We start from the raw sequence: 27,190 nt of genomic DNA, 5'->3' as shown, positions 1-27,190 counted from the left end.
GCTTCGAGACAGTGATCTTGTCTCTGAGGGTGGTGAAGGTGACAGCTGCTCCAATGCGCTGCGCCAAAAACACATCTCATGGGTCTTCGGGACAGACTCCTGAAGTAACCTCTCTAGCTCGTGTTGCCACATCCATCTCTCTGGTACGACCGGGGGCCATTCCCCTCACCATGTGATAATCCATGTACAACCCTCCTTCTACAGTTCAAAATCTCGTTCACTTTTAATTGTTATACATTGCACTGTTAGTGCAATAAGGTTTATTTATTTAAGATATTTTGATTTTATGCATTTTGATCAACAGTAGTGATTTTCAGGGATGAATAAATTAGTAAATAAAGACTTTTATTCCAATTTTTTAAATATCTTATATATTTCTTGTACAGATGGTTTTAAAAGGAATGTAGCACACAAGACTGGCAGCGAGTTTCCATTTATAAAGGCAGAAGATGAGAAGGCGTGATGCTTCTCTAGTGCTGAGTTACCCAATAACAGGATATCTGTGCAAAACTCGGAAATTTTTCAAAAATACTGAAATTTATTAAAAATCACACTCATAATAACAACAAACCACATACACATTCCTATCCAGACTCACTTTCATATTCACACACTCTTAGACGTCAAGTTAGATGGTGCCTTTTTACAAGCTCATACAAGCCGTATAATTCTGGAGTTGTCACCAGTCCTGCAATGCAACTCACGGTGCTTGGCAGTGGGTCTTGAACCCACAACCTTCAGAGCCAGATGTACAGTGAGGGCAAAAAGTAATTTAAAAAGTAGCTTCACTGAGAAGAATGTTGTCACTGGGTCTTGTCGGCCTCTGCTTGGAATCTTTTACAAGTCTAGATAAAACAAAATGAGATTGCTTTACTTGTTTTGCTCTAGACAAAGTCAATTTAAGACCAACTTTATGGAGGTAAAATTCTTCCATTCACTGCCCTGGGGGTTCTGCCAGGAAAGTCATAGCTCCTTGGGATTCATGGTCAGCAGGAGGGCTTGAATGGGAATGAGAACCACAGTGTGTTCATCATCTGTGTTGGCCAACAATAGTCTGTTGGAAAGCCGGTGCCTACTTGTGTGTGGTGGCAGAGGATGGGGCAAGGCCAAGATACCTTGCCAAGACCCTGCAGACACCACTCCCAGCAACGGGAGCAAACTACCCTGATATTCAATCATTCGATCTCATACAACAGCAGAGGGCAGCAAAAGGCAAGTGGAGGCAGAAACAGACCCAGCATTTCCATGGGTCAGAGCCTTAGCTGAGTGGGGACACTGACTATGACCAGGAGCAGTAACCCCACCAATGTGGGGCTTAAATTGGTGGTTCTGGGGGGTGTGTGGGTCTCGATCTGAGATCATGAGAGAATGTTGTAGGAATCCAGCAGTGTGTCAGGCCCACTATTGTCACCAAGTGATTCACAGTCATAGAGTTCCTTGTCAGGAGACCATCATTATGGATCAGTCATAACATCTCCTCCTCACTGACAGTCAAGGATGTGTGCTGAGCTCATGTCTCCACTCTGTCCAAACTCCTGTATGGCTCGGCCCTGTTCAAATACCATCTCCTTCATTAGGAGTTCGAGGAGATTCAAGAAGGCGCATCCATCCTTAAAGACCCTCACCATCTGGGACATGCCTTCTTCTTGTTGCTACCGTCAGGGACGAGGTTTAGGAGACTTCTATCATCAGATTTCTGAACAGACCATGAACTCTATCCAGTTGCCTTTTGCACTATTTATTTTGTAACTCTGAGTAACGTTTATGTATTGCACAGTTCCGGGACCAGAAAACAAGTAATTTCACAACATATGTCAGTGATAATAAACATGTGTTGTAGGGGAACGAATTGTGAGGGCTAATAATTAGTAAATAGTAATGTGGATTGTTTTAATGTGGTAAAAGGAAACTACAGACAAAGGCAGAGACATAAAATGCAGCAGCGATGACACCCAAGTTTCAGTAACTTCACTAATTATGCAATAGCATGTACTCATTGTTGTGATAGAAAATTGGATTTATTGCTGTACATACGGATAATCGTTTTATTCTGCAACCTGACCTAGACTCAATTAACTCTCCCTGTAGATGCCATTCTATTGTCAAAATGTAGTTTTACAGGTAATCTCATCAACTGAGAGTGTAAAAGCTGCATCAAACTCTCGCTCAGCTAGATCAGCTTTGCCTGGTTTCCTGGTGTTCAATGGTTCAAATTAATATCAGAGAATGTATACAGTGTACAGCCTGGAACTCTCACTCTTCACAGACATCAACAAAACAAAAAATACCCAAAGAATGACTGACAGAAACATCAGAACTCCAAGACCCACCCTCCCCTCTCCCATACACAAGCACTGACCCTCCCCCTCACCTTCCCCCACTTGCACCAGCAAAATCACTGACACTTCTCCCCCTCACCACCATGCAAGCAAAAGCATGGTATGTGCCTGTTTTGAATAAATCACTCGTTATTTCAAATATCAACTGTGTGATCTTTCAGTTTGTTCCTACAACCCGATTCTGATTCTGATACAGCAAGGCAACAGGCCTCCGGACCAACGAGTCCATGCCAACCAAGATGTCCCATCCTAGCTGATCGGATTTGCCTACTTTGAGCCCTATTTCTCTAAACTTTTTCGATCCATTTACATCCAACTACCACTTCAAAGTTGTTCTTGCACCTAACTCAAGCACTTCCTCTGGCTGCTCATTCCACATGTATACTACAGTAAATGTGGCTGGTCTAGTTCAGTTAGTTAATGGTGACAGCTCCAGGATGTTGATGGAAGGGACTCAATGACATCATTGAATCTCAGGGGTAAGTGGATTGATGGGCTCTTGATGGAGGTGGTGATTGTCTGTGAATTATTTCCCATTTCTCAGTCCATGCCTGATTGGAGGAATTAAGGTTCTGAAAACATTCACTCTTTCTCCCTCTGCGGATGTCAAAAGAGACCATCAATGTTTGGGTGGATGATCTTTCATTGAAGGAGTTCTGATGGAAGATCATCGACTCAAGTCATTCAGTTTATTTCTGCCTCCGTGGACACAGCCCGACCTTCTGAATGTTTCTGTCCTTCTGGAGAAAGCTTCTCACCTCAGTCATGTTCATCTCTGTCTGTGAGGTCTCCGTGGTGAAGCTCTTCTGTTTACTGGTCAACCATTTCCGAAATTCATCAACCACCTTCAATGAAATGAGAATGATACATTAGTCACACCCAGTTTAAATGAATTTTATTTTTGCACAATTAAGTTGTTTGATTCTTTGCAGTAATCATGAATTTTGTACCTGTCTTTCATTTTCTGTTATTTATTTTGCAATGGCCATCGCTATCTATTTTTGTGATGCTTATGCAAATGTCATAACATGGTTTTGAGTGGTGAGAGAAAACTTTACACACTAACTATTATTTTGTAGCATGCTTTGAAGAATTTGTTAATTCCTACCTAGTAGAATAAAACTACCCTTCAATCACCCTTCAGAGTCCCAAAGTCAAGTAAGAATTAAATTTTATATTGTAACTGCATCCCATTGGCACCTCCAGTGGATCACTCAGACAGAAGCAAGTCTACCAAATTTCTTTTATCAAAGAGCAATGAAATCATGATCTTTGAAAAAATTTACAGAGAGGTGGAGAGCTTCTGGATAAGGAGGTGAACGTTTATAAAGGGGGGATGAAAATGAAGATTAGAGGTCACAATCACATCAGCCTGATCAGATTAAATGGTGATGAAAACCTAAAGGACCATACGGCTGACTGTTGCTTCAAATTCATAGTTCAGTAAAAGACTCTCTAACCATTCATCACTATGATGATCATATGTGGAGAGTAAGATCAGGAGGAGAAATTCACAGAGTTCTGGAGTCATCAAGCAATACAGTTTGGATAGAGGCGCTTGGACCCACAGTGCCCACCTCGTTAGATCCAAATTTCTGTGATACACCATGAGGCATTGAAGCCAAATTAGTCCATTCGACCCATTGAGTCTGCTCCTTTCAACCCACGACCCTCAAATCCCCAACCCTCCATGTATATAACCAAATATTTCTTAAATTATACCGCTGTACCTGCCTCAACCACTTCTTCTGGCAGCTCATTGCATATACTCATCACCCTCTACCTCTCAGGTCCCTTTTAAATGTTTCCCCTCTCATCCTAAATCTATGCCCCCTAGTTCTGGTCTTCCAACCATGTGGAAAAGACTTATCACCCATCTTATGTATGTTTCTCATTCGTTTAAACATTTCTACAAGGTTGACTCTCATTCTCCTACGTTCCAAGGAATAGAAACCTAAGCTGGTCAACCTCTTCCTATCACTTGGGACCTCTAATCCTGAAAACATCCTCAAATATTTTCTGTGCTCTTTCCAGTTTAAAAACAACTTTCCTATAACAGGGTGAGCAAAACTATACACAGTATTCCAAGTGCATCCCCACGAACAACTTATGAAACTACAAAATAATGTCCAATCTCCAATGGTCATTCCCTTGACTAATGAAGGCCAGTGTGCCAAATGCCTTTCTCACCACCCTGTCCATCTCTGACACTGCTTTCAAACTCATAGCCCTAGGTTCCTCTGTTCCTTTACACCCCGAGTGCCCAACCATTCACAGTATGTGTCTGTAGGGAAGAGATTCTTACCTGGCGATTGAAAACGCAGTAAATAAGGAAAACGAACAGACCCTGGAGACTGTTGATGACCGTGAATAAGTCGGAGAACACTGTGGTGCTCTTATCAATTCGAAATATTCCGAAGATCCATGTGGATCCCAAAACAAACATCCGTGCTGCAGCCTTAATTGTTAGGGATCTGTAGAAATGAAAAAAAAGACTAGGTGAATGAAAAACACAGGAATGATGAAATTCCTTTCATGTGGGATCTTTCATACTGTCAGAGTTTTCTCAGCAGCCAACAGCATATTCTTGTGTTTATTGGATACATTGCTGGGATCCAGGCATCACTGGAAAGGATATTGCTTATTGCATCAAAACTGCCCTTGAGAAGGCGATGGTGTGCCACTGCCTAGAAATGATGCTTTCCTTATGGTGCAGGTGCTTCCATGAAATGGTGGGAAAATGAGTCCCAGGAGTTAGACCCTGTCATGGCAGAGGAGCAGTAATATATTGCTAATTCGGGATGTGGTGTTACATAAGACACAAAATGGGAGCAGGAATTGGCCTCTTGAACCTGACCTGTGATTTGTTAGGGTCATGGTTGGTCTAATCCTGGCTTCCACAATGCTCTCCTGTTCTCCACAAATCCATGACTCTCCCATAGCTCAAACATTTGTCAATTTCTGTCTTTAAAATATTCAATAACTGCACATCTGCATCACTCTGGAGTAGAGATTCATTATCTTTCAAGTAAAGTAGTCTCTCCTGATTCCATCTTGTAATGTGTCACCCCCTATCTGAAATCTGTTCATTATTCTAAGTAATGAACACCATCCTCTCACACCTTCTCTATCCCCTTCATAATCTTCTATTTTGCAAAGTGGGCCCTTCTCACCCTTCTAAACTATAATGAGTGAAGATCCATTCTGCTTAAATGTCTCCCGAACAGCAACTCAGCCTGGTAAACCTTCTCTGCAGTGCACACCAGTCAATTTGTGCACAAACAGCAACACAACAATGTAGCGTCATCTGGTCATGTTAATGTTGAGTAAATTGACCTCTTCCTTTCATAAAGAACCCAGAGGCCAAGAGTTGGGTTTGGAATCCCTGGTGTGTCGGACACTGATGACAGGCCAACAGGTTATTGTCTTTGGCCTGTGATCAAACCTCAGTGTCAGTAGACAGGATTTAATCGACTGACTGATAGGGCTCCATGCTAATAGAGTTTGGGGAAATAGGGCTAGATATGCTTCACTAATGTTTAGGGTGGCTGATGGATTTGGTTCTGATGCTCACACACACCCTCTGGCCCCATAAACAAGAATGGATCCTGAGGTTGAGTGGCAAGAAGCCTTCAGGGCTGCTAAGAATCACCTCATCTGTCTGTGCATATCTGTCTCCAGAAGGAGTACTTTTGTCAGGAAGAAAAGTCCAAATCCTTCTGAAAACCCAATGGCTCCTCCTTCTCTACCTTATTTATAATTAGATTGGTGATAGGAAACATGAGTTTCCCTTCATGATACAGTGTTGGCTCTGCTTGTTATGCTCAGATTATTGAAGTGCCTTATGGATGAGACCTTAATGATGTGTCCCACCTTTTAGTAATACTATCAACTTTACATTGTCTGTGTGCACGTTCCTGGTCATTGGGTTTGAGGGTAAGTGGCAGCAACTGTGTCAGTCCTGACACTGATCTCACACAGCATGGATGCATTTCCCAAAGGCATCGCCAGCGAATATGATCTGAACTCTGGCTGACGAGCACCCCACTTCCAAAGTTGCATTGGCAGAGATCAGCACCATGGACAGAGACCCTTCCTGGGAACCTGCTAACTCTCAACCCACTTATTCATCAGGGATCAATTGTAAAACAATATACTAATATAAAAGATAGAGTTGATTTTCTGTTACAAAACAACAAATATCATGATATACTCTCAGTGGTCACTTTATTAGACACTGCTGTAAACCTGTTCATTAATGCAAATACCTAATTAGCCAATCATGTAGCAACAATTCAATATATAAAAACATGCAGACATGTTCAAGAGGTTCAGTTGTTAATGAGAATGGGGAAGAAAATGAACTAAGTTACTTTGACTGTGGATTAGCAGTTGGTGCCAGATGGGGTGGCTTGAGTATCTCAGAATCTGCTGCTATCCTAGGATTTTTATGCTCAACAGTATCTAGAATTTACAGAGAATGGTGCAATTTTTTAATCCAGTGAATGGCAGTTCTGTGGGCTAAAACACCTTGTTAATGACAGAGGTCAGAGTAGAATGGTCTAACTGGTTCAAGCTGTAAGGAAGGTAACAGTAACTCAAGTAACCATGCATTACAACAGTGGTGTTCAGAACACACAACACATCAAACCTTGAAGTGGATGGGCTACAGCAGCAGAAGATGTTGGTGTATCTAACAGATATGCCTAATAAAGTGACCATCAGTATGTCAGTGATAATGAAGTTTTTCAGTGATAACAAACCTGATTCTGATTCTGAAAGGTGAGGTATGTGCAAGGAGATCACGGTGACCCCTCCCTCTAATTATCTAAAGAGGATGAAAGTGCATATGTTTACTTTGTAACATCAAGGATGACTGAGACATTTGGGACCTAGCCACATGGGTCATGTGCTGTTGGCTCTCAGTAGGAGTGTCTCTGTGTTTTGCCAGGTCATGGACAACAGCAGCTTCCTTGCCAGGAGTCTGCCCCATGTCAGGGTCCTGAGAGGCTGGGCTGGTGATGGACACATAGTGGAACATAGAACAGAGAACACGGCACAGTACAGACCCCACAGTCCATGATGTTGTGCTAAACTTTTAACTTACTCCAAGATTAAGCTAACCCTTCCCTCCCACACTTTTATCTATGTGCCTATCTAAGAGTCTTTCAAATGTCCCTAATGTACCTGCCTCTCCCACCACCCCTGGTAGTGTGCTCCACACTCCCTCCACTCCCTGTGTGAACAACTTACCTCTGAGAATCACCACCCTCCCACCCAATACTTCTCCTCCAATCACCTTAAAACTATGCCATCTCGTATTCGCCATTGTTGCTCTGGGAGAAAGATGCTGGCTGTCCACTTCATGCCTCATATCATCTTATATACATCCATCAAGTCACTTACTTGGTTTCCTTCAGCTTCGACACCTCCTTGTTGCGCGAGTTCAAATGGTGTCTCAGTAAGTAGAGAGTCGCAAATAAAAGGACTGTATTGACCTGGAGAGAGAGAAAGAGAGAGTGCGAGAGAAAGAGAGATTGCAAGAAAGAAAGAGTATGCGAGAGAAAGACAGTGTGTGAGAGAATGATGGAAGGAAAACGAGAGAGTGAGAGAAAGACTGATATTCATGAGCAAGGCAGAACGGATCCCCCAAATCCCACACTCAATTCACCCCTCCTACTTTCCATTCTCACTCACTGACACTCACACTTACTCCTCAATGATCTCTCTTTCTTTATCTAAAACTCTGCTTGTCTCCACGAAATGCAGCATCGATGCAAAAAAAGTACAGTTAATATTTCGGGCCTAGGCCCTTCAGCAGTTTCTGGGGAGATTTAAACTTCTTCAGGGTAGATATCCCTGGAAGAGACTTAGCTGTACAGTAATTAAATCACAAACAAGAGAAAATGTGCAGATGCTGGAAAGCCAAACAACACACACTAAATGCCCCTGAAGAGTCTCAACCAGAAACGTCGACTGTACTTTTTTCCCCAGGTGCTGCTGTCAGCTGAGTTCCTCCAGCATTATCTGTGTGTTATTTCAATTTTTAACATCAGCAATTGTTTTCTATTTTCTGCTTGTCGCCCATGTCTCCCCCTCAGACTCTTCACTCAATATTTTGGCAAACCAACATTATTCCAGTTGTAACCCACAGGATGAGGTTTTCCATATAATCCGGATCCTAGGAAACCCAGGAGAAGAATTAACTGGGAGTTGTTCACCAGTCACCACTATGCTGAGTCAGTGGGATCTGTCAGCTGGGAATTCCAGGCCAGAAGATTGGGAAGCAGGCCCCCAGTTTCTCTGCTTCTTTCCTCCATCCTGCCCTGAATCAAAGACCCGGTGCCCCTCAACCTGCCTATTCCTCCTTGCTGCTCCTTTTAATTATGCAGACAAACACAACCAAACCCAAACCTAGGCTCACAACTCACTGATAAATAACAGGACGATGAAGATGGTAGAAAGAAATACCATACTTACCAACAGCAACAAACTTTTAGATCAAAATCTTTCATTAACTCCAAAGTGTGAAGCATTTTACGAACTGTCCCAACACTTGGTGTAAAGTGGTATCTAATCTGTAAATGTGCCAATGTCTCAAAGGGATGAAAGCAACCATAAAGATTCCGTTATCACTGGGCCCAGTGCACACACGACTCAGAGAGGGTCTGGGGAGTTGGGGGGAATGATGGAGGAAACTACCCAGGATGTGCAGGCTGAGTGCATCCTTTGTGTTACTCAGTGGTTGGGGTTCAAGATAGCACACGGTTCGGGTTGATGGGGGCAGTGACACAAGGTTTGAAGTGAAAGCAACAGATCAGAGGTCAAAGGCCAGCCTCTAGGTCAGAGGTGTGATTGATACACACACCTGAGGGGCAGGTTCTCTGATATTTCTTCAGTTATCAAATGTGCTGACCACACTGAGTGTCAGACACATTAACATTGAGAGAACACCGATGCTTCTCACAGTCCATGAGTGATTCATGAGGGGTTGTTACACTGGACACAGTCCCTCAACAGAGGCACCACCCCTGACTGTGATCCTCCTCCACTGAGCTTTTGGAGAACCCTGGTCTGGAACGGCTACAGTGCAGAGAGAAACAGGAAGCTTACCAGAATCACGAAACAGACCGGGCCCTGGAAACTCCAGTTAAACCCCAACTCGTGCTTCAGCCAACAGCTGTGAGGATGGAAGAGTTTTGTGACTGAGTGGCAGTCAGTTTGTGAAATACATTGAGAACGTCAGCAGATCTACAGTGCAGGAAAGCGGCAGCCAATCTCTGCATGGCAAGATCCCAAACAATAACAGTGCGCTGATGACCAATCAATGCCATTGGTTAAGGGATGTTGGCCTGAATGTGGGGGAAAACGGCACGTGCTCTCCTTTTTTATGTTTGTTGGGATAAGTTCTGTCCGTCCAAAACTACAGACTGGACTTGGCTCCGATATCTCCTCCAATGACAGCACCAGTGACAATGTGACTCCTCCTCAGCTCTGCACTGGAACTCAATCTCTGTCCACAGAGTTGGGCATTTGTCATTAAACTGGGAGGGCAGAGCCACCTAGCACAGGAGAGAATTGAGAAGGACGGGGAGGGGCACCATGCCGTCTCCCTCCCTGCCCCACATGTAGAGACTGGGGTTGATAGTGGACAAGTCTCACAGCATCAGGCAACTGGTGCTTCAACAGAAGCCTTGTTTGCCTCTCTCATTGTGGTCAATCCCAGAAGAAGATGAGGGAATTAGCCGACTAGCTCTGCAATGTTCTGTGATGCTGGGATCTCAGTCAGACTCAATTCTGCAGGTCCCTGGATAGAGATCAGTAGGATATCAGGTCACTGCGAACTCTCCCCTTTGATCACAGTTCAACAGGCTGCTGAAGTGGGTGTTGGATCAGGGTGTAAAGAGCTGTGGACCACGACTAGGGAAATGGGTTCCAGTCATGGTTAATTGGTAGACTTCTGTTGCCCCTATGCCTTCTGAGGATTCTCCTCTGGCCCTTGGCCAATCTCAGTGGTACAGCAGCTGAGATCAGTTGGGACAGGATCTGTCAGTGGGTGAATTCAAACCCTTTCCAGTCCCCGAGAGCAACTCAGACAATACCCACAATAATCCTCGCAAGTCTTTTCCTTTTTACAAGTTTCAACACAGCTTCCCACACCTCTCCATGCAGTCTCCACCTGGAGAATATTTAATACAATATTATCAAGGTTTCAGATGAAGGATATCGGGTGAATTTTATGCTTTGCTCTCAGAGCTGGTACAGGACTCAGATCACGTCCTGCGTTAGGGCAGTGGTGCAGCCAATTGCGCCGCTGCCTCCAGGGACGCGGGTCAATCCTGATCTTGGTTGTTGTCCAAGTGAAGTTTGCATGTTGTCTCCATCACTGTGTCAGGATTTCCCTTAGAGCTCCGGCTTGATCCCACATCTCAACGGTGTGTTATTGACAGTAAATTACCCCTTGCTGTGGGTGGGTGGAGAAGCATCAAAGGGAAGTTGATGGCCATGTGTGGGAGGATAAGATGCAGGGGTAGAGGGAGATAAGGACAGGGGCAATGGAACTGATGGGCTAAGTCCGCAGGAAGCTAGCATGGACCTGATGGACCAAGTGGCCTCTTTCTGCGTCACAGTCAGTTGTATCACTCTATCACATTTCCTTATCATTTAATACTCACATGGTTTCTGTTCCATAGCCTCGGGGGTATATTGCCGCTGAGATAATGACTATCACAGCAGGAACAGCATAAGCAGAAACGAACAGGTATCTTCGTTTGATGATATGTGTGCGAGTGAAATTGGTGACTGTCAATTTTCTGGACATGATGAAGAGCTGCAAACTGTCAAGGAACATCCAGACGAAGACGACAAGGAAGAGGTAATGCAGACACCCGGCAATCAGGGTGCACACAACCTAAAGAAAGAGGCAACACAGTGGATAGTGGGCAGCTAGGGGCAAAAGCAGAGGGCAGTCAGAGACAGGGATGCAGGCAGGAACATGCAGAAACGGGTCAGAGACACATAGACGGTTACACACAAGTGGAAAGAAACAGAGAGAGAAAAACACAGCTAAAGACATTCACATGGACACAGAGAAAATAACACAGTCAGAAACAGACTGACATTGGAACTGGAACACAGAGAGAAACACAACTTTTTCCAGCTCCCCTCTTACCTTTTCTCTTCTCCTCACCTGCCCATCACTTCCCCCTGGTTCCCATCCTTCCCTTTCTCCCCTGCTCCATGTTCCCATCCGATCAGATCCTTTCTCTTCAGTCCTTTAACTTCTTCACCTCTCACCTCCCAGCTGCTGTATTTAAACACACCCCCACCACCCACACTCCTTCCCCCTCACCTCATCTCACCTCTCACTTGTCAGCTTGTAATCCTTCCACTCTCCTCTCCCTCTGATTCTGACTTCTGCCACCTTCCTTTCCAATCCTGATGAAGGGTCTCAGCCTGAAATCTCAACTGTTTATTCCCCTCCATGGATGCTGCCTGACCCACTGAGTTTCTCCAGCGTTTTGTGTGTGTAACTCAGCGATACAAACACAGAGACTCTGACATAAATCAGTACACAAACACACGTACACAAGGGAAGAGATAATCTGCAATCAGAAAGAACACGGTGGTGATAAACACCAAAGATTTATTAATGAGTAGTAATTTCGTGATAAAATTAGAATAATACACAAAGGAGATGGAGGAACTCCAAGGGTCAGTAGGTATCTATGAAGGGACACAGACATTAGACGTTTCACATTGCCTGACCTCCTCTGTTCCTCCAGCTCCTTTGTGATTTGCTCCAGATTTCCAGTGTTTACAAACTCTTGTGAGTCCATAAACTTAGAATAACTTTGGTACTTTTTACAAAATATTTTGTTGCAGCTCCGATCTGCAAAGTGTGCTGACGTCACTCATTCTCCAGTAACCGGGAAACTCAGCGACAGGGCTAATCCACTGCACCCCAGGGTGAATGTGAATGAGGAGGTTTGGAGTGTCCCGTGAGGTCATTGGGCAGGAGGTTAGAGGGAAGGAAAGGGCAACGTTCCGTAGTAACAGGACCGTAGGAAAGGGGTGGGTCTCCAATGCTCGGAGGTTTTGGCTACCATTGCAATGAGGATCTGATTAAAGGGATGGCACGCTGGTCACGATGAGCCAATGGAAGGAGAGGACACCAGAGGAGAGTGGTGGGAGAGCAGGGGCTGAGATCCCACTACACCCACATTAAGTCTGGCTTTGCTGCAGAATTTGACCAACTGCACATTCAGAAACTCTATGAGAATTAGAGTTTGGTTTTGGTAATTTGGTTTTCTTACCAGCTGTTTAATCCGCATTCCAATCAGAAAGATGAACTGTGCCAGGAAGAGGGTGATACTCAGGTGCTTGTGAAGATTGGTGTTAGCATTCTGGATGGATTTGCAGTTGACAAATACAGCGATGGAGGCAGCGAGGCAGAAAAGGGAGATGATGAGGCCGATGTAGGTGATCACCTCCAAGTGCCTGTCGTCAGTCTGCAAGCACAAAGTGGGGAACCACGTTCAGGAATCGACTGTGATAGAGTCTCCAAGGACAGAGTTACTGTGATAGAGTCTCCAGGGACAGAGTTACTGTGATAGAGTCTCCAGGGACAGCATTAGACAGAGTTACTGTGATAGAGTCTCCAGGGACAGAGTTACTGTGATGGAGTCTCCAGGGGCAGCATGATACAGAGTTACTGTGATGGAGTCTCCAGGGACAGCATTAGATTAGATTAGATTAGATTATGAGGACACGCAGACCTCTTTTATTGTCATTTAGTAATGCATGCATTAAGAAATGATACAATGTTTTTCCAGAATGATATCACAAAAACACATGACAAACTGACTTAAAAACTAACAAAAACCACAGAATTATAACATATAGTTACAACAGTGCAAAGCAATACTGTAATTTGATAAGAACAGGCCATGGCATGGTAAAGTCTCAAAGTCTCTCGAAAGTCCCATCATCTCACGCAGACGGTAAACCTCCAGCGCCGCCAACTTGCCGATGCAGCATCCCAGAAGCATCCGACCACAGTCCGACTCCGAGTCCGTCCGAAAACTCCGAGCCTCCGACCACCTCTCCGACACCGAGCACCAAATACCATCTCTGCCAAGCACTTCGACCCATAACTAATACCGTACCATAACCTTGGCAAGACTAATAAAGGTCGGAGCAATAATTGATCTGTTGGAGGAACTCAGCGGGTCGAGCCGTGTCTGTGGGAGGAAAGGAACTGGCGGTGTTTTGGCTTGAAATCCTGAAACAGAACCAGAATGTCACCTCAGTCCTGATACAGGGTCCGGACCTTCCTTTCCCCCTACAGACGCCGCTCGACCCGTTAAGTTCCTCCAGCAGATTGTTCATTGCTCCTCAGTCCAGTGTCTGTGGTCCCTCGAGTATCTGTAATAAGGGTAGGTCTTACAGAGTGAATGGTGAGGACCTGGTGTGTGGAGGAACAGTGTGTAAAGTCAATGTATTCCTGAAGCTAAAGTGCAGCTGAGTGATTTGTTGTACTTGTTCTCTGTAACTGTGGCTACATAATTTCCTGCGAAATGGTGACAGAGGGACTCCCCGTCTTACAAGCCTCCTGCCAACATTTGGTGGTTATCCTGTCTCCCTCTACAGTATGGAAAGTTGTCATGAAAAATATCAGTGGAGAGGGTGAAGAGGTGATTCACAAAGCCGTAGCTCACCCAACCCATCCTCATAAGACATGCTTTCCAATCGTAAATCCCCTCTGAAGCCTCTCTAAATCTTCCACATCATTCCTGTAGTGAGGCAAACAGAACTGAACACAATACTCTGAGAGCGATCTAACCCACAGTTATATCGAGTTGGAATATTCCTTTGTGGTTCTTGAACTCAACCTCCCCCCCAACTCATCCAACTAATTAAGGCCAACACACCATATGCCTTCTGAACCATCCTTTTGACTTGCATGGCATCATTCTTTTGTTTTTCTTGGAGCAGAGGATGCTGACGGAGCACAGAACGAATAGATACTGGGAAAATTTACACCATAGCAGAAGTGTCGAAATGCAGACGGCTGAGGTTGAGAGGAAGGGGTATGGATTTTGAAGGGATTTGTGGAAGGATTGTTTCACCCACTGGGACACACTGCCTTGAGGGGGTGGCACAGGCAGGTGCATCACCACATTTCAGCGACATCTAGAGGAGGATTTGTATCACCAATATATAGAAAGCTACAGAACAAATTTTAATGTAGATGACCCTTAATGGTCAGCATGGAGAATGTGGGCTGAAGGGTCTGTTTCTGTGTTTGTGTCTCTTTCAATCTGGCTCTCTTCATTCACCCCTTTTTATCTGACTACAGATTTTTCTATTGAATGATTTCTTACCTCAATCTTAACTGGAGCCATTAAAATAGCAAAGCTTGTCAGATGGTTACACTGGCAGGTTACATGGGTCTGATTGGAATGAATCCGTTCACAACCATCAGATAACCAGACACTTTTCTCTTTGGTATTACTCCAATAGACACATTCTGGCTCTTTACCGACTTCCTTTTCCTGTTTCCAGATAAGGAGAAATTATTTCAACAATTATTGAAAACATTCTCATAACAAGTTAAATATTCACGTCCCAAGGTAGTACAAAGGCAGAAATTGTTAGGTACGCCGTAATCCCATAGACACAGCAAACAGAATTATCTCCTGTTAGTAGGAAACAAGTCACATTGCACTTAACACAAAAGATGGAATATCATTCTAACCAATCCCATGACACTGTTCCATCAAACAGCCCCAGGACAGGAGACACTGGATGGAAACAGAGCGAAGCTCCATCTACATTGTCCCAAGACATTAACTTGCAGAGGGGGAGACAATGTAAATGGAAAATGGAACTCCCAGAATATCTCATCAAACTTTTCAAGTGCAGGTAATAAAATTAGAAAAGATTACTTTTATTTGCCACATTAACATCAAACCTTTGAAACCTACAGTGAAATGTATCATATGCATCAAAGACCAACACAGTGTTTGATGAGACCCTTGTGGTCACGAAGAGGAAGTACAAACTCCTCACAGACACTGGCAGGTCTTATTGCTGGCACTGTAAAGCGTTATGTCAACCACTCTGCTACTGTGCAAACTCGATGGCTGAATGGCTAATTACAGTAATGCAGTAATGGGTATTTTCCTTTCAGTGAAATGGTGGTTGTACTTTGTAACCAGTTACTCAATGACCTGAGAAATGACAGCAAGGGGCTTCTCCTCCTCTGTGTCTCACCACCAGTCTCTAAACAATTCCCCCATCTCTCTCAGATGAGGGATCTCCACCTCCTCTATCAGGCCCCACTGTACTGTCCCTGAGTAATGGGGACTGGAAAGGCCATCATAAGCTGACCTGCAATGGCCCAAACCCAGTTTCCATAGAAATCTAAACACGAGGAAATCTGCAGATGCTGGAAGTTCAAGCAACACAGACAAAATGCTGGTGGAACAGCATCTATAGGAAGAAGCATAGTCGAAGTTTCGGGCTGAGACCCTTCATCGGGACTAACTGAAAGAGGACATAGTAAAAGATTTGAAAGTGGGAAGGGGAGGGGGAGATCCAAAATGATAGGAGAAGACAGGAGGGGGAAGGATGGAGCCAAGAGCTGGACAGTTGATTGACAAGGGATACAAGGCTGGAGAAGGGAGAGGATCATGGGACGGGAGGCCTAGGGAGAAAGAAAGGGGGAGGGGAGCACAGAGGAAGATGGAGAGCAGGCAAGGAGTTATAATGAGAGAGACAAAGAGAGAAAAAAGAGAGAAAAAAAGGGAAAAATAAAAAAAATAATAAATAAATAAATAGATAGATAGATAGATAGATAGATAGAGGATAGGGTAAGGAAGGGAGCAGGGGCATTAATGGAGTTAGAGAAGTCAATGTTCATGCCATCAGGTTGGAGGCTACGCTGACGGAATATAAGGTGTTGTTCCTCCAACCTGATTGTGGCTTCATCTTGACAGTAGAGGAGGCCGTGGATAGACATGTCAGAATGGGAATGGGCCTTGGAATTAAAATATGTTACAACTGGGAGATCCTGCTTTCTCTGGCAGACAGAGTGTAGGTGTTCAGCAAAACGATCTCCCAGTCTGCATCGGGTCTCGCCAATGTATAGAAGGCCACATCGGGGGCACCGGACGCAGTATATCACCTCAGCCAACTCACAGGTAAAGTGTCACCTCACCTGGAAGGACTGTCTGGGGCGCTGAATGGTGGTGAGGGAGGAAGTGTAAGGGCATGTGTAGCACTTGTTCTGCTTACAAGGATAACTGCCAGGAGGGAGATCGGTGGGAAGGGATGGGGGGAACGAATGGACAAGGAAGTCACATAGGGAGCGATCCCTGTGGAAAGCAGAAAGAGGTGGGGAGGGAAAGATGTGCTTGGTGGTGGGATCCCGTTGGAGGTGGCGGAAATAACGGAGAATTATATGTTGGACCTGGAGGCTGATGGGGTGGTAGGTGAGGACAAGGGGAACCCTATCCCTCGAGGGGTGGCGGGAGGATGGAGTGAGACCAGATGTGCGTGAAATGGGAGAGATACAATTGAGAGCAGAGTTGACTTCTCTAACTTCCGTTAATGCCCTCCTCCTTACCCTAGCCCTTATTTATTTATTTATTATTTTTATTTTTTTCCCCCTTTTTTCTTCCTCTGTCCCTCTCACAATAACTCCTTGCCTCCTCTCCAACTTCATCTGATGCTCCCCTCCCCCTTTCTTTCTCCCTAGGCCTCCCGTCCCATGATCCTCTCATATCCCTTTTGCCAATCAACTTTCCAGCTCTTAGTTCCATCACTTCCCCCCCCCCCCGTCTTCTCCAATCATTTAGGATCTCCACCTCCCACTCCCACTTTCAAATCTCTTACTATCTCTTCTTCAGTTAGTCCTGACGAAGGGTCTCAGCCCGAAACATCAACTGTACCTCTTCCTATAGATGCTGCCTGGCCTGCTGCGTTCACCAGCATTTTGTGTGTGTTGCTTCCATGGAAATGTCATACCTAAACCCAGGCTTAGCACCTGTCCAACCTCCCATTTTGCATTTTAGCAGGGAGTTCATTTTCAATTGGGGAACATCACAGATTGCATCCACAAACCTGGTTGAATTGCAGAGTCAAATTGAACTTTTCTTTCAGATTAGAGCTGATGGCTTTGTTGCTGATGGTGACAGCTACCACCTTGGAGTTTAATGAGACATTGTTCTGAGTTGGATGTCCGCCTTTAATCTCTTGGCTCAGCAGGGATTCCAAGTCTTTGAATACAATTAAGGAAATGGCCTGAAACTCTGTGGAGATAATAGATCAGCCTTTGGTGAATGTGGAGAAACATCACTGAAACACTCCAGCAACTGGATATAAAGGCAGGTCAACACAAAACACGCCCATTGCAGTAGTGCTTTGTAAGTCTTTGAGTATCAAAATCAGCTCTCAATGGGGATGGACAAGGAGATCATCATGTGGGCTGCTTTATCGTGGATGGTGTTAAGTTAATTTGTGTTGGTTAAGCTACCAGGTCATTGGGATTTCATCACATTCCTGACCTGTGTCTTGTGGATAGTTCAAAATCTGGAGATCCACAGAAAATGGTGCCTTTCTGGGAAAGGAGATAAGACCATAAGACAAAGGTGCAGAATTAGGCCATTCAGCCCATTGAGTTTGCTCCACCATTCCATAATGGCTGATTTATTATCCCTCTCAACCTCATTCTTCTTCCTTCTCCCCGTAAACGTTGATGCCTTCCTAACCAGAATCAGAATTAGGTTTAACACAGAGACACCTCTTTTCCCTTTATTAGGGAGAGAGAAAGCCTGGGGTATGTCGAATTACGGGGTGAAGGAGTAGTCTTCGGGGTACTGCAAGTCTGTGTCTTTATTGATTATTTGCTACACACTCGATATTGCTTGCTGGGGTGCACCGATTCTTTTTTGTTGGTGGGAGAGGGAGAGATCATTGTTTTGCTGCTGCTTACATGTGGGAGGGAGGAGCTGGGGGGGCTTTGGGGTTCTAACATTTAACTGTCATTCATCCTTTGGGGCACTGCTCTGCTTTCCTGAATGTTTGCGAAGAAAAAGAATTTCAGGATGTATATTGTATACATTTGTCTGATATTAAATGTACCTATGAAACCTTTGAAACCTTCAAAACCTTAATATCACTGGCATATGCTGTGAAATTTGTTATTTTAGGCCATTACAACATTGCAATGCATAATAATAATAATACTCATAATAATCCTTTAAATTACAATAAATCATATATAAAGAAAATTAAATAAGTAGTGCAAAAGGAAATCATAAAATAAAACAGAGTGAGGCACTGTTCATGGTTTCATTGTCCATTCAGTAATCTGATGGCGGAGAGGAAGGCTGAGAGTGTGTCTTCAGGCACCTGTTTCTCCTTCATTGATGGCAGCAATGAGAAGAGAGCATGTCTTGGAAGATGGGGGTCCTTAATGCCATTTTGAGCCATTGTCTTTTGAAGGTGTCATTGATGTTTGGGAAGCTGGAGCCCATAATGGAGCTGGCTGAGTTTACAACTTTCTCCAGCCTTTTCTGATCCTGTACAGCGGCGACTCCATACCAGATAATGTTGCAGCCAGTTAGAATGTGCTCTACAGTACAACTGTAAAATTCGTCTTTTCTGACATACCAATTCTCCTCAAACTCTGAATGACAAATAGCCGCTGTTGTGCCTTCTTTGTAATTAAATCAATATGGTTCCAGGACAGACCTTCAAAAATGTTGACACCCAGGAACTTGAAACTGTTTACCCTTTCAAGTGCAGACCCCTCGATGAGGATGTGTGTTTCCTCGATTTCCCCTTCCTGAAATCCACAATCAGCTCCTTGGTCTTACTGATGTTGAGTGTAGGGTTGTTGTTGTGACACCTCTCAACCAGCTGATCTATCTCACTCCTGTACACCTCTTCATCACCACCTGAAATTCTGTCAACAATAGTCGTGATGTCAGCAAATTTATGGATGGAATTTGAGCTGTGCCTAGCCACATAGTCATGGGTGTAGAGAGAGTAGAGCAGTGGGTAAGCACACATCCTTGAAGTGCCCCAGTATTGATTATCAGCAAGGAGGAGGTTATTTCTGATCTGCAATGACTGTGGTCTCTGGATGATGAAGACAAGGATCCAGTTGCATAGAGAGGTACAGAAGCCCAGGTTTTGGAGTTTGTTGATCAGAATTGAGGGTATGATTGTGTTGAACTCTGAGCTGGAATCAATAAACAGCAGCCTGACATAAGTGTTGCTATTATCCAGCTGATCCAAGGCCGAGTGGAGAGCCAGTGAGTTGCATCCTATTGTAGCAATAGGCAAAGTTTATTCTATTTTATATAGAGCTGCAGCGTTTAACAGGCCCTTCTGGCCCTTTGAGCCTTGCCACCCAGCAACCCACTGATTTAACCGTAGTCTAATCTCGGGACGATAAACTTCTAACTGGACTGACTTTGAATGGTGGGAGGAAATCGGAACACCCAGCAGAAAGGCATGCCCACACAGGAAGGAATGTACAACCTTGCTTCCAAAGGACACTGGAATTGAACTCTGAACTCTGATGCCCAAGCTGTCTATGCCAACTGCTATGCAACCATGGCACCCTCACAACAGGTCCAGGTCCTTGTTTAGGCAGGAGTTGATTCTGGCCACGAGCAAACTCTCAACACACTTCATCACGGTAGATGTGAGTACAACTGGGTGGTAGTCATTGAGGCAGCTCACCCCGCCCTTCCTGGGCACTGGTATGATTCTCACCCGTTTGAAGCAGGTGGGAAATTCTGACTATGGCAGTGAGAGATTGAAGATGTTCTTGAACAATCCCACCAGTTGGTTGGCACAGGTTTTCATTTCCCTACCAGGTACACCATCAGGACCTGACGCTTCTTGAAAGCTGTCTGATGTGGTCCTCTGAGACAGAGATTACAGGGTCACCAGATGCTGCAGGGATTCACACAAGCACAGGTCTATTCTTTCTTTCAACGTTCGCATAAATGGCACCGAGCTCATCTGGGAGTGAAGCATCACAGCCATTCATGATGTTAGGTTTCTCTTTGGAGAAAGTAATGGCTTGTAAATCTTGTCAGAGCTGTTGTGCATTTGATTCCATCTCTAACTTCAATTGGCATGTTTATTTCTTTCTTTGTTAATCAATCTATTTATTAATTTTTTTAAAAAGTACATATATACAAACAACAGGAGGATTATCTCAGATATCTATGATGATACCAATACATATAAAAAGTAAAATAAACATTATCAAGCTTATACATAGTATTAATCTAATAGTATTTAATAAAAACTAAAATACTTAATTCTCCTCTTATCATTTTATACAAAGAGAAAAAAGATAAAGAAACTTTTATAATTTTATATATACAAAAAAAAACACTATTCTATATAAACAAAAACAAAAAATAGTTTAAAAAAAGAGAAAAAAAGGGGACTGGGCAGCCCATACTGAGAGTACAGCAAGAAAAAACAAAAACTTTCTGAACAAATCCAAAGTTTCAAGGAAGTAACTGGGAGAGCAATAAATCAAACCATATGAAAATATTGAATGGAAGGTTGCCAGGTTTCTTCAAATTTAAAGGATGTATCAAATGTCCGACTTCTTATTTTCTCTAAACTTAGACAAGGCATAATGGAGGAAAGCCAATAAAAAAAACATTAGGTGGATTAGAGACCTTCCATTTAAGCAAAATGGCTCTCCTAGCCAATAAAGTTGTAAAAGCTATTATCTGTTGAGCGGAAACGGGAACATATCCTGCTTCCGGTGGAATGATGCCAAACATTGCTGTGAATACTTTCAGTTGTAGGTCCAAATTCAAAACTTTTGATAAAGTTTTAAAGACATCTTTCCAAAAATTATTTATCTTGATACAAGACCAAAACATATGAGTTAAAGTAGCCACCTCAATATTACATCTGTCACAAATAGGATTAATATTGGGAAAAATAGGGCTAATCTATCCTTTGCCATATGTGCCCGATATACTACCTTGAACTGTATCAAGGAATGACGGGCAGAAATAGATGAGGTATTTACCAAATGAAAAATTTTATCCCATCTGAAAGTGACTCTCGAAATTCCAGTTCCCACACACCTTTAATTTTATCATTAGATACCTTTTGCAAATTCAATAACCATTTATAAATTATAGCTATCAGTCCTTTTTGAAATGGTTTAACCTGAAAAAGAGTATCTATCATATTGGGTGGATAAACAGAGGGAAAATTTGAAAGTAAACTACGTAAAAAATTCCTAATTTGTAAATATCTAAAAGAGTGTGCATTAGATAAATCATATTTGTCCACTAACCGAGTGAAAGACATTAAACAATCCCCCATAAACAAATCCAAAAAAGTTATTATTCCTTTGGTTTTCCAAATTAAAATGATCTGATTGGAAATTGATGGTTTAAAAAAATAATTAAGATGGATTTTACCAGCAAGAACAAAGTTATTAAACTCAAAAAATCTACAAAACTGAAACCAAATTCTTAATGTATGTTTAATAATGGGATTGAGGTCTCGACTACCAATCTTAGAAAGCAAAAAAGGAAGAGGAGCTCCCAGTAAAGAGGCCAAAGAATACCCCTTCACTGAGTTTTTCTCCAAATCTACCCTTAAAGGACAATCATGTATGTCTGAATAATGAATCCAAAGCGAAATACACCCTATCCTCGTTATATACGTCTGCAGACTATGCGGATTCACAGTTATGCGAGGAACCTATTTCTACCAACACCTCGTTAAATGCTTCCAAAACTCAGTTATGCGAGGAGCACCGCTTTCCCGCCAATACAAGTCACGTGCGCACACCTGACAGTCTCACCGTTGAGACGAGAAGCACCGCTTTCCCGCCAACACAAGTCACGCACGTGCGATTCACGGTCTCACCGTTGGGACGAGAAGCACCGCTTTCCCGCCAACACAAGTCATGCACGTGCGCTTCACGGTCTCACCGTTGGGACGAGAAGCGCCGCTTTCCCGCCAACACAAGTCACGCACGTGCGATTCACGGTCTCACCGTTGGGACGAGAAGCACCGCTTTCCCGCCAACACAAGTGACGCACGCGCGTCTCTCTCCCGCCGCTGTCGCACTGGTTTTGGCAAGGTGTGGATGCGCGATCTTAAACTTTTGTTGGTTTTACCTTCGGTGCCGTGATTTTGCGCTTGAAATAATTAACTATGCCTCCTAAGCGTCCGATGTCATGTCTTGGGCCGTCAGCCGAGCGGCAGAGAACGGCTTTAACACTTGAAAAAAAGTTGTTAATTATAAACAGCGCGGCATCAGCTGAAGGTAACACAGCTCTGGGACGCTACTGTCGGGAACAGAATCTTCCCTTTAAAGTTCTTTTGTTGCTTGACAATGCGCCAGTCCATCCTGAACATTTGGACAGCATTCATCCTAACACAACAGTGCGTTTCCTGCCGTCTAACACGACATCGCTGATTCAACCACTCGACCAAGCTGTAATCCACATTCAAGGCGTACGCAATTTTTTTACAGCGAATTATTTTGCAGATACTGCAAGCAACAGACGATTTTGAAAATCCCGGGAGTCTACCAAAGGTGAGGGAATGGTGGAAGTTGGAGCACTTGACACAAATGGCGATGGACATGGACACAGTTTAGAATGGACTCAGCGTTTCAGTCGTTCCCTGCCGTCAACTCTTCTTCCCTGCCGTCAACTCTTCTTCCCTACAAGCAAATTTAAAACAAAATGCTGCCAACCAAACAACCCTCACCATTTTATGCAAATCGCTGCAATCTGCTGCCGCAGGCAGTTCTATGAGTCTTCCTTCACCCCTTGCTGTGCTTGATATTATCCTGACGACCACAACCATCCACCTTATCCGTGTAAAGCTGCCCAACACCACAACAATCACTCATCTCCCGGAGCGAACACACCTGCCACTGTTGGTGAGTACTGTACACCAGAGGATGTTAACTTTCTGTGATTTATTACATTGAATATTACCTTAAATTGATTAAATATAATATAAATGTTTACTTGTAGTACTGCTTTTGTGTCCTATTGGTATAAAAATGTGAATAAATTACAGATAAAACATATTTAGGAAGCCCTCTAGAACGCATCCCTATTTTCTCCATTTAAATAATTATTCACTTTATGTGATTTCACATTATGCATCAACTTCAAGGAACGCACCATGGTTTTTTAATTTCTGCCATAGAGGTTTACTCAATCTTGGATTTTTATTGCTCCAAATATAAGATAAAATTTTAGAGTCTATTCTATCAAAAAATCATTGAGGAACAAAGGAAGGTATTGGTTGAAATACATATAAGAACTTCGATAGCACTATCATTTTAATAGCATTAATTCGACCAATTAAAGATAATGTCATAGGAGACCATTCAGAAAGTATTTGTTGCATGTATTCAATTAATAGAAGAAAGTTATATTTATATAGGTCCTTAAAATTTTTGGTAATTTTATTACCAAGACAAGTGAAGTTATTTTTAGCAATGCTAAAAGGAATTTGATGGTATTGATCTAAGTAGTTATTAATAGGAAATAACTCACTTTTGTGCAAATTTAATTTATATCCAGAAACACTACTAAATTCAGAAAATATATATAACATAGATGGAATAGATTTCTTAAGATCTGAAATATAAACTAATAAGTCATTCTGCGTACAATGAAGTCTTATGCACCTCATCTCCTCTCTTAATACCTTGAACATTGTTGGAGTCCCAAAGGACAATAGCAAGAGGTTCTAAAGCCAGATTGAGTAACAGGGGACTAAGAGGACAACCCTGCTGGGCATCTTTGTTTAGCCTAAAATATGGAGATTTTTGATTGTTAGTTATAACTGCTGCCATAGGAGCTTGATAGATCAGCTTAACCCAGGAAATAAAAACTGGACCAAATTTAAATCTTTCTAAAACTTCGAATAAATGGGACCACTCTACCCTATCAAAGGCTTTCTCTGCATCAAGGGAGACAACACATTCAATTTCTTTAGAGGCAGAGGAATGAATAATATTCAATAATCTCTGAATATTAAAATATGAGTATCTATTCTTAATAAATCCAGTTTGAAAATTCAGGGCTATCTACATTAGGTGCATACACACACACCAAAGCCATCTTTTGACCACATAACAAACCAGTAACAATTATGTATCTTCCAATTGAATCAGTGACAGTATTAAGATGTACAACAGGGGTTTTAAAATTAATAAAAATAGACACCCTTCTAATTTTAGTTACTGGTGAAGAGTGAAACTGAGAGCCCCTCCAAAATTTAAAAAAACGGTTTTCATCCTCCCTACGGATATGGGTCTCTTGCACAAAAATAATATCAGCTTGAAGTGTTTTTAATTTCTTAAAGATCTTTCTACCCTTAACAGGTTGGTTCAAGCCATTCAAGTTCCAAGAGATTATATTAATTTTATTAACATCCATAATAAGGCTTTAATTTAAGGTTTAATAAAATAAGTTAGTGTGTCTGCAGAAACCACACCCGCAGAGAAGAACAAATTATGGAATCGATCAGAGAGAAAAAAAATAACATGATAGAAACATAGCAAATAGGTGCAGGAGTAGGCCTTTCGGCCCTCTGAGCCTGCACCGCCATTCATTACGATCATGGCTGATCATCCAACTCAGAACCCTGTACCTGCCTTCTCTCCATACCCCCTGATCCCTTTAGCCACAAGGGCCTTATCTAACTCCCTCTTAAATATAGCCAGTGAACTAGCCTCAACTGTTTCCTGTAGCAGAGAATTCCACAGATTCACCACTCTCTGTGTGAAGAAGTTTTTCCTCATTTCGTTCCTAAAAGGCTTACCCTTTATCCTCAAACTGTGACCCCTCATTCTGGACTTCCCCAACATCGGGAACAATCTTCCTGCATCTAGCTGTCCAATCCCTTTAGAATTTTATATGTTTCTATCAGATCCCCCCTCAATCTTCTAAATTCCAGAGAGTATAAGCCTAGTCGATCCAGTCTTTCATCATATGAAAGTCCTGCCATCCCAGGAATCAATCTGGTGAACTTTCTTTGTACACCCTCTATGGCAAGAATGTCTTTCCTCAGATTAGGGGACCAAAACTGCACACAATACTCTAGGTGTGGTCTCACCAAGGCCTTGTACAACTGCAATAGAACCTCCCTGCTCCTGTACTTGAATCCTCTTGCCAGCATACCAATCGCCTTTTTCACCGCCTGCTGTACCTGCATGCCAGCTTTCATTGACTGGTGTACAATGACACCCAGGTCTCGTTGCACCTCCCCTTTTCCTAATAGGCCACCATTCAGATAATAATCTGTTTTCCTGTTCTTGCCACCAAAGTGGATAACCTCACATTTATCCACATTAAATTGCATCTGCCATGAATTTGCCCACTTACCTAACCTATCCAAGTCACCCCGCATCCTGTTAGCATCCTCCTCACAGCTAACACTGCCGCCCAGCTTCGTGTCATCCGCAAACTTGGAGATGCTGCATTTAATTCCCTCGTCTAAGTCATTAGATTAACAGGAAAACCTCTCAGGACTGCCCAGTCGAAAAAATCTAAACTAATAAGCCACTCCTCTCCCCCCAAAGCCCAAAAACCATCCAATAGTCGGACAGCATGCTAAGCTATAATCCCTTAACCCCTTGCCTCCAATAGGCAGACTCCTTTTTAAAAAGTTATACGCTAACACCACTGACTAAAGACCCCTGCTTTTCTGTTATGTCTGTCAATGAGAAACAACACACTTTCACTGTCCCTCGTCTCACTCAGCCCAGTGACATTAATGCAAGCACTCCAGTCCATACTGAGAACTGCATCTCTTAGCAACACACATAAAATGCCGGAGGAACTCAGCGCGTCAGGCAGCATACATGGAGGGGAATAAACAGTTGACGTGTCGGGCTGAGACGCTTCACCAGGACTGCATCTCTTAGACCAGACATTGACAAGAGTCTGGTGTCTCAAGTGAACACACAGGATCCTGATGTGAATAGGTGCAAAGGGTCAAGCCAGAGCTCTGGCCTCCACCTACCTTTGCCAAACAAGATTTCTAGTGATTACCGCATTTCTTTTGTGGGATCATCTCTGTGAAATTGTCCTGCATCTGTACGGTAACCACAGTTCCAAGATCACAGAATGCTATGGGTCATCCCAATTGGGAAGTGAGGGTGATATAGAGATGGAAATCTTTCACTATTTGCAACATCCCCACTCTGCATCATTCCAACTGATGGGAGGAGCTGTCTGACTGTTCAGCATGTCCAGCACCAGATCTCACAAGGTTAACACCTGATAACAAAGAACCACCCACAATGATGACTCAAAACTTGGAAAAAAAGTAAATTGTGAGGAACTTAGAAAGAGGAACGGTGTCAGAGCCAGAGTACAGAAACAGCAGGTACTGAAACCCAAATTAACAGTAATTACTCCAAAAAGCAGAGCAGATATTTCAATGATTGGGAATGAGGATTGCTGGTGAGCAAGCATGGAACCATCCCACAAGGGGCAAGGCAAGCTGAGAGGTTACTAATATGATCCTCAGCTTTAACTTGGACTGGATGAAAACCAAGGAGGTCTTTGAAATGAGATTACTGCACCCAACACCAAGGAGGGTAGGAAGGCATAACAACAGATAGATAGATAGATAGATATACTTTATTGATCCTGAGGGAAATTGGGTTTCGTTACAGCCGCACCAACCAAGAATACAGCATAAATATAGCAATACAAAAACCACAAACAATCAATCAACAAAATGCAAACTATGCCAGATGGAAAATAAGACCAGGCCAGCCTATTGGCTCAGGGTGTCTG

General features: G+C 43.2%; 1 protein-coding gene across 1 annotated transcript in view; it reads right to left on the bottom strand.

Moving 5' to 3' along the window:
- Positions 1-431: 431 nt before the first annotated feature.
- Positions 432-27,190, bottom strand: part of LOC140191295 (uncharacterized) — a 93,790-nt gene continuing 67,031 nt past the window's right edge. Inside the window, exons 19-27 of the mRNA XM_072248570.1 lie at positions 17,469-17,656; positions 14,726-14,896; positions 12,656-12,850; positions 11,015-11,250; positions 9,453-9,519; positions 7,746-7,837; positions 4,645-4,813; positions 3,098-3,184; positions 432-845 (exon numbers count right to left, since the gene is read on the bottom strand). Of these exons, the coding sequence (XP_072104671.1) occupies positions 804-845; positions 3,098-3,184; positions 4,645-4,813; positions 7,746-7,837; positions 9,453-9,519; positions 11,015-11,250; positions 12,656-12,850; positions 14,726-14,896; positions 17,469-17,656 (1,247 nt within the window). The 3' untranslated portion in view covers positions 432-803. The remainder of the gene's footprint in view (positions 846-3,097; positions 3,185-4,644; positions 4,814-7,745; positions 7,838-9,452; positions 9,520-11,014; positions 11,251-12,655; positions 12,851-14,725; positions 14,897-17,468; positions 17,657-27,190) is intronic.

The sequence above is a fragment of the Mobula birostris genome, chromosome 32 (genome assembly GCF_030028105.1).
Source record: "Mobula birostris isolate sMobBir1 chromosome 32, sMobBir1.hap1, whole genome shotgun sequence".
Classification (NCBI taxonomy): Eukaryota; Metazoa; Chordata; class Chondrichthyes; order Myliobatiformes; family Myliobatidae; genus Mobula; species Mobula birostris.
This window is presented reverse-complemented; position numbering and strand designations above follow the sequence as displayed.